This window comes from Candoia aspera, chromosome 8 (assembly GCF_035149785.1).
Source record: "Candoia aspera isolate rCanAsp1 chromosome 8, rCanAsp1.hap2, whole genome shotgun sequence".
Lineage (NCBI taxonomy): Eukaryota > Metazoa > Chordata > Lepidosauria > Squamata > Boidae > Candoia > Candoia aspera.
In genome coordinates this window covers 70626223-70638857 of record NC_086160.1, presented here as the reverse complement: position 1 = coordinate 70638857, position 12635 = coordinate 70626223, and the positions used below count along the sequence as shown (strand labels likewise).

Below are 12635 nucleotides of genomic sequence, written 5' to 3'. Positions count from 1 at the left end.
GTATGAGAGTTCTAGTCCTGCCTTAGGCATGAAAGCCGGCTGGGTGACCTTGGGCCAGTCCCTCTCTCTCTCAGCCCAAGAGCCAATCAGTCATGCTATGAGAGTTCTAGTCCTGCCTTAGGCATGAAAGCTGGCTGGGTGACCTTGGGCCAGTCCCTCTCTCTCAGCCCAAGAGCCAATCAGGCGTGGTATGAGAGTTCTAGTCCTGCCTTAGGCACGAAAGCCAGCTGGGTGACCTTGGGCCAGTCCCTCTCTCTCAGCCCAAGAGCCAATCAGGCGTGGTATGAGAGTTCTAGTCCCGCCTTAGGCACGAAAGCCGGCTGGGTGACCTTGGGCCAGTCACTCTCTCTCAGCCCAACTCACCTCACAGGGTTGTTGTTGTGGGGAAAATAGGAGGAGGAAGGAGTATTAGGTCTGTTCCCCACCGTGAGTTATTTTTATCAATAAATATAAAATAATTTTTATATTAAATAAATAATAAAAGCGGGATAAAAATAAATAATATTTAAATATATATTCTTCCTGGACGACAGTAGACTAGCCTCAATGACCTATGCTGTGATCACCTTTGGATTGGATTACTGCAGTGCATGCTACCCTGGGCTACCCTTGAGAATGTGTGCAGAATTCAACTGCCAGATTATTCAGTGGGGGAGCTAAATGGGACCACATAATACCAATCCTGAAAATGTTGCACTGGTTGTCTTGATCTTTGGGGCCCAATTTAAGGTATTGAAATTAGTCTGCAAGGCCTTATATGGTTCAGAAGTGGGGTACTTAAAAGATAACTTTCCGCCATACTATTAAACTCATGCATTATGATCAGCTGGGCCCTACTCACTGTCCTATTCATAGGTTTGGCTCACAGTATCCTGGCCAGGAGAGCAGGGCCTTCTCAGCAGCAGAAATTCTCTCCCAAGAGATGTTCTCCTACCCCACATGCTGTCCTATTTCAGAAAACAGCTGAAGAAGTGCCTGTTTATCTAAGCATTTATTGGATCGTGCCTAACCCAGAACCAGATCATTTCTGTTTTTTAACATGTTTGTATTTATTGTTTTAAGCACTGGTGGTTTCACCACGGTGGTTTTATTTAAGATTTCTGTTTCCTTCTCTTGCAAACCACTCTGGGAGAAAGAATGGCATGGAGAGGATGAAGAAGGTTATGATCTTCAGAGTCTGTCATCCCTTTGCTAGGAATTTCTCATTTCTTATGCCACTAGTGGAGCATTCATTGTGACTAGAAGGGAATGTTAGCAGGCTATAAAAAGAAAGAGGATGAGTCTTCTAATGCCAGCACAGGCTTAAATAGACCTACAGTCCCTTTTTAATGAAAGGTCCCCTTTGCTTCCAGAATGGGTGTCCCAGCTCCTACTGCAGGGGAGGGAAGACAAGCAAAGAACACAGTTCTTGGATCTTCCTTGGATTAACAATGTTTGCATGTAGAAAAGTAGCCCAGCAGGGAGAAGATTGTGAATTACACTTTTCCTCCTTGATGCACTAGCTATTGCAGAGATGGGTGTTTTGTTTTTTTCATTTTCTTTGGGATACTCTGCTTTGAAGCATTCTTGCAGCCACAACTTTCCACCCAGCCGTACAGGCTCCAGTGGACCCAACAACAGGTGCCTTTTTCAGGGTGATTCACAAAAAAAGCAAAGAAGAAGAAAAGAATCATAAAGCTCTTTGAAAAACAAAACCAACCCAATCAATAAAACAGCAGGTAATGGAAGTGTTAAGACAACCCCATCAGAGGTTTAGAAGTCTGGAAGCAAACATTTTTAAAGGTTTAGTCATAGAGAGATATCCCAGGTGGTTTCCGACACATTGTGAAATGATCAGCAATTCCCCTTAAAACCTTCTTGGGAAGTAAAGCAGAGCGGGGAGGGTATTTAGCAATTTCCAGAGGGAAAAAAAATGAAGAAATCCCAGCTGTCTTACCCGGAAGACCAACCTGTGAAATGTCTGGTTTAGGACTTAGCTTTAAGTGGGTTGCTAAGCAGCAGATGTAGAAATTGCTTTTCTTCCATGAAACAAGGTGTAGTTCAGGTGGGATTTTACATAATCCCCTCTAATCTTAATGATCCAAGCAGTAACCCCCTGGAGATACACAGCTAGAGCATCTGAACTTTAAAAACATTGCTGAAGTTTGAAAGAGAGTGCTAAGAGAAGTAAGTTGCTGTTTACATTTCTGTCAACAGCTCCACATTTTCACCGCAAAATGGAACATGGGCGGTTTTCTGGACTTGCTGTTTCCAAATCGTAGGCATCAGTACAATCCACAATGACCTCATGTGTCTTATGACATCATTGACATGACATGAATTGTGCTGCAATAGCATTATGATGCACCTGATTCATTCCCCCCACCCCACTCCAAATGTTGGCTGATGGTCCTCTTTCTGTTCCTACTTCTCACTGTTCTGCTTCTCCTGGGATTTTAAAGGTTGTCATACATTAATTTTGACTCTATTCTCTGTTTTTAACCTGGCTATCCTGCCATTTTATTGCCAAGGAAATGAACCTTGGTCTGGATGTGGTAGCAGAGCTGAACAGGCAAACAGTTTTTAAAATGCTGCTGAAGTTTGGAAACAGGGTTGGAAAGCAAGATTCCAGATTCAGAAATCACAAAGCTCGTAAGGGCTTTGTGTCTATCACCCTGCAAAATTTGGATCTGGCTCAAAATGGCTTAAAAGTCTATCATAATCCCCATAAAAGGTAGTACTTTCTTTTAAGGGGTTAAGTTTTCCTGTAAGTGGGGTGGAATCACAGGTAGGATTGGACCTATTCAGATTCACCATAAACCATGGAAATATAATCCTTGCTTGGACAGAGTGGTCCAGGTATAAATCCTGAACCATCTTTAAGCTTGAGTTAAAGCAGCTGGTCAAGCCCAAATAAATCCAGAACAATCTCATTCCAAATTGAGACTAAGTGAGCTTGTCCATCACCGAGTAATATCCCAAGATGTCACAGCTACACAGAAATCCTGGCACAGAACTCGGTATGAGATCAATATTCATAATTTAGCTTCTCAAAAATGCATAGGAAAAGTCCATCTATGTCCCAGTATAGACAAGAATTTTCTAAAATTACCACACATCTCTAGAAATACAAGAGAAAAAGATGCCTTGATTTTGATAGCTGATCTGTTGAGCAGTAGCAGAACAAAAATAGGTTATGCTTAAACTAGCTCATATTATTAACGATACGTAATTCTATGGGGCATTTATATTTATTGTTTTAGTGATTGTATCACTAAAACAACCAATTGCTAAAACAATAAATATATAAGGCATTATCTATTTATTGTTTTAGTGATTATTTTATTGTAAACCGCCCAGAGTCCCTCTGATGGGAGGAGATGGGTGGCAACAGATTTGATAAAATAAATAAATAAATAAATAAATAAATAAATAAATAAATAAATAAACTGTCCCTATGGAACAGACTGCATCAAGAGTGGTGGACTCCCCTTCTCTGAACGAGTTTAAACCAGGGCTGGAGGGCCACCAGTTGGGAATACTCTAACAGTGGATTCCAGCACTGGGCAGTGGGTTGGATTAGATGTTCTCCAAGGTCCTTCTAACCTTTACATTCTATGACTCTACATATAAGAGTCGATCCAGATTCACTCTTGCCATTGTTTGCAGCTCGTTTGGCTTGGGGGCTCAGAGGGAGGCTACCTCACAACCCTATGTTTCTCAACAAGTGGCCATCTTAATACATGATGGTTTTTGTTTTTCAGATGAGCCTTGCCTGGGTGACAAATCTATCTTCTGCCAGATGGAAGTGCTTGCCCGATACTGCTCCATCCCAGGCTATAAAAAGTTATGCTGTGAATCCTGTAGCAAACGTAGCAGCCACCTTCCCCCTCCTTTCTTTAGTGAAGCTGCAGAAACTGAAGAGGATTTCATAGCCAGCCCTGCTGACCTCCCCAGGGCTTTGGTTACTCCAACTTCTTTAGTCCCTCCCCGCTACGAGCGACAAAGTGCTTTGGGCAGAATGTCCTTGGCAGAAGACGATACACAAGCCTTTCTTCCTCACATCTACAGGAGGGCCCAAGCTGCTAATCCATCCCATTGGAGATTTCAGAATCAAGCTAGTAACAAGACGTCTGGGCCAGCTGCATTGCACTATAAACTATCCACCAATCACGGGGACCTTCTTAGTCACCGTTCCTCACCTTTGTTTGATACTGGGCCAGTGGTGAGACATAACCCCAGTTCTGCTGACATTCGTTCTTCCCACAGAATCCCAAGGAGAAATGAAAAGCAAGCTGAAACACAGCAACCATTAAGATCTTCCACTACAGAAAGATGAAACTTTAGGAATTTTATTTTTAAAGTGGGGAGTTAATGAAAGTGGAAAAGTGGTCTCCTTGCTTTGTCCAAGATGTCATGAAAAATCTTCAAACCTGAGACTCATGTAAGTCAACAAATGAAAAAGAGAGAAAAGTGCAGGTTCACTTTACAGTTGCCTCTAGCCATTTCCTCTTTTCTTCCTCCATCTCCTCCTCTCTTCCCAAAATCTGGCTCTCCTGAATATTCAGAAATTATGTCATCAAGAAAGCTGATAGCTGAGACCTTGGTCATTTTCCATTTTCCATTCCATATTATTATTATTATTATTATTATTATTATTATTATTATTATTGACACATGATTAATTAAAAGGGGAAGTGATTGAATTTTGCTTTGGGGTGGAGAAAGAAGCCATTTGGAGATACCAAAGTTTACACTTTTACAGAGTATTTTTTACAGTGGAACAGTCCATCTGAATTGTATGACTAATTTATCTCTGCAAAAAAATAATACAGAATGATTCAGAAGTGCAGCTGCCATGTACATAGTGTATATTATTGAGAGAGAAACAGAAGAAGCAGTATTGTTTTTAAGAGTTTTATCCTTTGCTCAGCCACTTATTCATGGACTTGGCATTTCAGGGTCAGCCTTATTTACTTTCCATGAATATATTAATCAGCCAAGGCCTGAAAAGATGGAGAGATGTGCACTCAAGCATTATTGTGTGGGTCTGGGCATCTATGAAAGCTTTCTAAAATGTCCAGATGATCTCTTGTGTCACATCAGAGCCATTCTGAGGCAATCTTTTTCATGGGCACCAAGATCATGGGCACCAAGTGTAAGAAGAAAGAGATAGTAATTTAGAAGTCTTAGAAAAGCAGAAAGGTCAGGAAGGCCAATATGCTGTGGAAATTAGGTCTCCAGGTCTTCAGTTCCTAACAGATATTGTTACACTGAGAACAATTATCCCATTTGTGTAACTCTGTCTGAGGGCATCTGGCTTGTTAGCTTTGAAATGTATTGCTTGGGGAAAAAAATGGTCAAAAGGAAGCATAGTAGGCAAGCTGATATCTCCCAGACATTTTGGACTACAAATCCCTTACTGTTATAAATGCTGCTTGAAGTTAATGGGAATGGCAGTCTAAACCAACTGAGGGAAAACATCTAGAGAGGATTTATTTGCACCACTTATGCAATGTAAGTTGAGTAATTGAAATATCCTGACAAGGAAAATCAGTTCTCTGTGCCACTGAGGAAAAAGAAATGCAGACAAACTCTTTGCCTATAGTGAATGAAGCTCTATTGATGTCTGGACTAGCAGTGCCTTCTTATTTCGCCTGCACCTACCCATGACCATAGGTTAGCTAGAGACATTGTGTGCGTGTGCCATCAGCAACGTGCTTCAGTCCAGAGTGCCGACTAACTCCCCAAACTGGCCTATGCAATCAGCATTGCAAAAAAATTCGATAGCATCAACAGAAGCAAAGGATCACTCACTGCATCACCTTATTCCATTTTACAAAGAGACGGATTCTAAACCAGGCTGGGCCAAGCCATCGCAGAAACTGGGAAGCTGCAGCTGAAAGACAGCCCAAGAAGTCCCACGAAATGGGTGAGCTGGAAGGGACCTTAGACGGAAATGCAGGGCCATTGTGCAAGGATGCTAGCAACATCCACTGTGTGAAAAGGAAGCAGAAGTCGCTAGCTGAGCATTTGGTTCCAGGGAACGTAGAACCAAATGGCACCTGGATGGATGATGGAGAAGCTGAAAAAAGGTCTGAGACTGGTTGGGCAGGCAGGGAGAACTGGAGGATCTCCTATAGTGTCCTGAGCCTCCCAGCAGAAAGATGGGGGTGCAAGAATAAATGATGAAGACCACAGTGATGTTGATGTAGATATTCCTGCCATTGCACAGGGGCTCTGGCTGAATCCGTAATGTCTCTAAGCAGCAGAATTAGGAAAGACCTTTATGAAATATTTATGGGTGGACTTCATTGTGTAGCTCAGGTTGCATAAGGAACTGGGTATGTCCAAGAACAATTATGCTTTTTTCTTGGAGGTTGGCCACATGCAGCTCCCACTATCTAGCTTTCTTTGGTTACCGTAAATGAAGAGCATCTTATGAAAATAAAAGAGCTTATACACCGTTTGCCTGATTGTCATTTGTTTAGCCAAAGAACATCCTCAGACTAGAACAGGCATGGATGTTGACACATAAATGAGGCAAGGGCTGAAAATGAAATTATATTTCTGTTGGCTCCAAGTTGAGAAAAAGCATATGCAGGTTTTGCCAACTGTCTTACTGTATGTATCCAATGGAGATCAGATGCTTGCAATTTAGGTCATTATGAAATTTGTTGACCATTGGTAGACCTCTTCCCTGCAGGGTTTTGCTGAAAAGTACTTGTACATAGGAATGAAAAGTAAAGCTATTTATTGAAACATTGTCATTGCTGTTTTCTGTGCTAGCATTTTATTTCTGAATATTTAGGCTAAAATAGTGGGTTTGTTCCCTATAATGCAAACAGAGAAAAAGAAATGTGATACAGGGAGGTCTAGCAAAGGTGCAGTCTACATACATGTTTGTGTGCGTGCAAGAGCCTTACAGATTTTGAGTAACAAAAAGTAGACATATATGAACCATGCGCTGAACGATTAAGCCCTCCTATTTAACTTGCCCTCTACTCCTTTGTCTTCCACCTGAATGAAGGTGTGATGTTCCAAAACTGGGGAGAAACCAAGACTGAAATTTGTAGATGCATTTAATAACATCACCCTCCATTTTTGCTCTACAGTTCAAGCACTGTGTTGAGAATTCTAACATTTCCCTGAATAAATGCAGAGAAGCTTGGCCAGGATCAAAAGTCATGGTGGTCAAGTCACTTCATTCATTCATCTTTGTTTCATCCTCACCTTTAGCACCTAATTATCTGTAGGGGCTAGGAGAGGGGGGAAACAAGCAATTAGTCACTAAGGGAAATTGGAGACTAAGTTGTAATAAGGGAAGGATGCAGAAAAGTAGTCATTTGCTCCTTCCAGTGGCTGTGTTTGGAGCGTGAGCCTGGCAGTTAGAGGCTAAAACCAATCCCCTTTAATCCTTCTACTGATCAGGCTTAGCTGTTTGCACAGCATACTATCTCTCCCAAACTCATAAGACAGCCAGTGAATTCTGATTTGCATTGGTAGCATTGTCTACTATATCTGTAGCTATTTATTTTAATCTATTCTTCTTGGAATCCAAAACCAATAAAGCTTGATTTTTATTTTTATTTTGGTCTTTGTGTGGTTACTTCCCCACACCCCAGCAGTAACAGAAAAACATCTTGTTTCCACATAAGTACTATATTTATATACTTAATGCTTTACTCAGCCTTCCATCCTTCCGAAGTCGGTAAAAGGAGTGCCCAGCTTTCTGGGGAAGGTGACGACTGGGGAAGGCAATAGCAAAGCACCCCCCTATAGTCTGCCAAGAAAAAGTCACAAAAAGTGGCATCCCCCCAAAGGGTCAGACATGACTCAGTGCTTGCACAGGGGACCTTTCACTTTTCACACACCACTATATTTAGCACAGCAACTCTGCTGGAGAGTGTTCAAGTTTTAAATACATATAGGGGGTTGAATAGTGCACTAAAATCTAAAATATGCCATATTGCCTTGATTGTTTCAGAAAACAACACCCAAAAAGGCTACCTTCTGAGTAGACATGTATAGTTATGCTTTGCAAAAGAACTAGAGTGATTCTATTTTTTGTGAAAAAACATATTTCAAATTGCAAAGAAATCCCATGTCCCATAAGTCTCAAGATCATGAATTAGAGAAGTCTGTCTGTCCTACACAGTGGCTGTTACAGTCTTTCCACTCTATGTTGTAAATAACTCCTGTTTTTTTCTTCTTGGGCTACAAGGTCTTTTGGGTTACTTAATATGTTTTGAAGAGTTTTAGTTGGTTTATGTGCTACAGTGATGCTATGTGGTTCTAACAGCCTGTTGGTAGTTTCTGAGATGTTTCTGATGTATGGCAGTATGGCAGAAGACTAGCAGAACACATCCACAAACACCAGCTAGCAGTCAGAAGACACAATGAGAACTCCTTAATCTTACAACACATGGACAGACTCAACCATAGTTTCAACTGGGAAACTGTGAGCATCCTAAACCAAGCCAAATCCAAACATGCCAGAGAATTCCTGGAAGCCTGGCACTTAGACAAAGCAGCCATCCACAGACACATAGAGGTAAACAACATTTACATACCACTCAAAAGAGACAATAGAAAAACCAAGAGACCAGTACACTCCCTTGCCAGCAATCAACACCCAGATATGCAAAAATCGACACTAGGTTCAACACCAGATGAACAACCAAACAGCACAATACACCCTAATCAAGGAACTATTAACTCAAGCAGCAAACAACAGCCCAATCAAGGAACTCCCAAGGAGAGAACAACACCCCCACCAACACAAGCAGGGCAAACCACGATATATAAACAGAGAGCAAACCTCACTCCCTCTTTGCACTGAAGATGTTGCCTAGTCTGGCAATGAAACATCTGCAAGAAAACTGCAAGGCTCAGAGAGCACCAGGGACTCCACATCTTCCCTCCCTGTAAAGTAGAGTTCATCATATTTTGTAAAGGTTGTAAAAGTTCATCCTCAAGACATTTACTATAAGAACCTGATAATCCATCTGGTCCAGGCACCTTTTCTGGCTTAATCTTTTTTATAGCTGCAGAATTTTATTTTATTGTTATAGGTCCATTCATAATCTGCTTCTGTTCCTCTGTAATCCTTGGTAGATTCTGTTTCTTTAGGTATTCATCTATTTTCTCCAGAGAGATGTCACATCCTTTATGCAAGTTAGAATAATATTGATGAAATGCTTTTTGCATGGTCACACTATCTATTAATACAGTAATCTCCTGCTTGTAATTTCAATATCATTTTCTTTTCTTTTTCTTTTTGTAACCTATATGCCAACCATTTCCCTGGTTTGTTTGCAAACTCAAAGTTCTTTTGCTTTACATAGTTCATTTTTATTTCCACTTCTCTTACTGCTAGCATAGATAACTGTTGTTGTAAAAGCTTAATTTGTTGAGAAATACTTATTTTCTCTGGAAATTTCTTTAATTCTTCTTTTCTCTTTATCTCATCCAAAATAGCTTGTTTTTTCTCTTGACTCTTCTTTTTGAGTTCACTGTTACGTTATATGAAATAACCTCTGATAAAAGCTTTACTTACATCCCAAACCATTCTTAAATCAGTACCTACAATCTACAATCTCTGCCCAAACCTTGACTCAGGGTGGGAAGTCTATACCCAGAAACTTCTTCTCATATAGTCTCATATGAGTTGTCCCCATTCTTGTCTTTAGACTTCAAGGTCAGAATTATTGATCTACTTTCCCCTTGCCCTGTTCACATGTTAATGGTTTTTTGGATGTTAACAGTAATATTTTTGCTTACAGCAATGCTTGTTTTCATTTCCTGAATTGTTTTACATACCATGCTAAGACTAGGTTCTTGGAATTAATTGTCTTTTCGTATTCCATGTTGTTGTTGTTGTAACTGTTCTAGCTTCCTGCAGACCACCTTGAGGGCCTATGGGAGGGGGGATTCAGAGAAGGGTACATAGCCCAAAGCAGGGCTTCCCCAACCAGCGATACGCAGACCACTTGTGGAACACATAAGTATTCCTGGAGGGACACATCTCTCTCAGTTGGGAGAGAAAAAGAGCCATGTAGAGAAGGTTGACAAAGCCATATCTCCAACTGGTGGTGAATCTCAATAAAGCATTTCATGGTGTCCAGGACTGGAGTAATTTCTGAGTGGCTTGGGCATTTGTTGTTTATTCGTTTAGTCACTTCCGACTCTTCGTGACTTCATGGACCAGCCCACGCCAAAGCTTCCTGTCGGTCGTCAACACCCCCAGCTCCCCCAGGGACGAGTCCGTCACCTCTAGAATATCATCCATCCACCTTGCCCTTGGTCGGCCCCTCTTCCTTTTGCCCTCCATTCTCCCTAGCATCAGCACCTTCTCCAGGGTGTCCTGTCTTCTCATCATGTGGCCAAAGTAGTTCAGTTTTGCCTTTAATATCATTCCCTCAAGTGAGCAGTCTGGCTTTATTTCCTGGAGGATGGACTGGTTTGATCTTCCTGCAGTCCAAGGCACTCTCAGAATTTTCCTCCAACACCACAGTTCCAAAACATCGATCTTCCTTCTCTCAGCCTTCCTTATGGTCCAGCTCTCGCAGCCATATGTTACTACGGGGAACACCATTGCTTTAACTATGCGGACCTTTGTTGTCAGTGTGATGTCTCTGCTCTTAACTATTTTATCGAGATTGGTCATTGCTCTTCTCCCAAGGATTAAGCGTCTTCTGATTTCCTGACTGCATTCAGCATCCGCAGTAATCTTCGCACCTAGAAATACAAAGTCTTTCACTGCTTCTACATTTTCTCCCTCTATTTGCCAGTTATCAATCAAGCTGGTTGCCATAATCTTGGTTTTTTTGAGGTTTAGCTGCAAGCCAGCTTTTGCACTTTCTTCTTTCACCTTCATCATAAGGCTCCTCAGTTCCTCTTCGCTTTCAGCCATCGAAGTGGTATCATCTGCATATCTGAGATTGTTAATGTTTCTTCCAGAGATTTTAACTCCAGCCTTGGATTCCTCAAGCCCAGCATGTCGCATGATGTGTTCTGCATACAAGTTGAATAGGTAGGGTGAGAGTATACAGCCCTGCCGTACTCCTTTCCCAATCTTAAACCAGTCCGTTGTTCCGTGGTCTGTTCTTACTGTTGCTACTTGGTCGTTATACAGATTCTTCAGGAGGCAGACAAGATGGCTTGGTATCCCCATACCACTAAGAACTTGCCACAATTTGTTATGGTCCACACAGTCAAAGGCTTTAGAATAGTCAATAAAACAGAAATAGATGTTTTTCTGAAACTCCCTGGCTTTTTCCATTATCCAGCGGATATTGGCAATTTGGTCTCTAGTTCCTCTGCCTTTTCTAAACCCAGCTTGTACATCTGGCAATTCTCACTCCATGAACTGCTGAAGTCTACCTTGCAGGATCTTGAGCATTACCTTACTGGCATGTGAAATGAGTGCCACTGTTCGATAGTTTGAACATTCTTCAGTGTTTCCCTTTTTTGGTATGGGGATATAAGTTGATTTTTTCCATTCTGATGGCCATTCTTGTGTTTTCCAAATTTGCTGGCATATAGCATGCATTACCTTGACAGCATCATCTTACAAGATTTTGAACAGTTCAGCTGGGATGCCGTCGTCTCCTGCTGCCTTGTTATTAGCAATGCTTCTTAAGGCCCATTCAACCTCACTCTTCAGGATGTCTGGCTCTAGCTCACTGACCACACCGTCAAAGCTATCCCCGATATTGTTATCCTTCCTATACAGGTCTTCTGTATATTCTTGCCACCTTTTCTTGATCTCTTCTTCTTCTGTCAGGTCCTTGCCATCTTTGTTTTTGATCATACCCATTTTGGCCTGGAATTTACCTCCAATGTTTCTAATTTTCTGGAAGAGGTCTCTTGTCCTTCCTATTCTATTGTCTTCTTCCACTTCCACGCATTGCTTGTTTAAAAATAATTCTTTATCTCTTCTGGCTAACCTCTGGAAGTTTGCATTTAATTGGGCATATCTCCCCCTATCACTGTTGCCTTTTGCTTTCCTTCTTTCTTGGGCTACTTCTAGTGTCTCAGCAGACAGCCATTTTGCCTTCTTGGTTTTCTCTTTCTTTGGGATGTATTTTGTTGCCACCTCCTGAACAATGTTGCAAACTTCTGTCCATAGTTCTTCCAGGACCCTATCTACTAAGTCCAGTCCCTTAAATCTATTCTTCACGTCCACTGCATATTCCTTAGGAATATTAGTGAGCTCATATCTAGCTGATCTGTGGGTCTTCCCTAATCTCTTTAGTCTGATCCTAAATTGTGCAATAAGAAGTTCGTGATCGGAACTACAGTCAGCTCCAGGTCTTGTTTTTACTGACTGTATAGATGTCCGCCACCTTTGGCTGCAAAGGATGTAGTCAATCTGATTTCGGTGTTGTCCATCTGGTGAAGTCCATGTATAAAGCCGTCTCTTAGGTTGTTGGAAGAGAGTGTTTGTTATGCAGAGTGAGTTTTCTTGGCAAAATTCTATCAGCCTATGTCCTGCTTCGTTTTGTTCACCCAGGCCATGCTTACCTGTAATTCGAGGTGTCATTTGACTGCCCACCTTAGCATTCCAGTCTCCTGTGATGAAAATAACATCTCTTTTAGGCGTGTTGTCCAGTAGGTGCTGCAGATCCTCATAGAACTGCTCTACGTCAGAT

The 12635-nt window shown here is 41.6% G+C and overlaps 1 protein-coding gene across 1 annotated transcript in view; it reads left to right on the top strand.

Annotated features, from left to right (window-relative positions):
- The window catches only part of ADAMTS3 (ADAM metallopeptidase with thrombospondin type 1 motif 3), a 132416-nt gene extending 124870 nt beyond the window's left edge, over positions 1–7546 (top strand). The window contains exon 21 of the mRNA XM_063310748.1: positions 3744–7546. Coding sequence (XP_063166818.1) covers positions 3744–4318 — 575 coding nt within the window. The 3' untranslated portion in view covers positions 4319–7546. The remainder of the gene's footprint in view (positions 1–3743) is intronic.
- The last annotated feature ends 5089 nt before the right edge of the window (positions 7547–12635 follow it).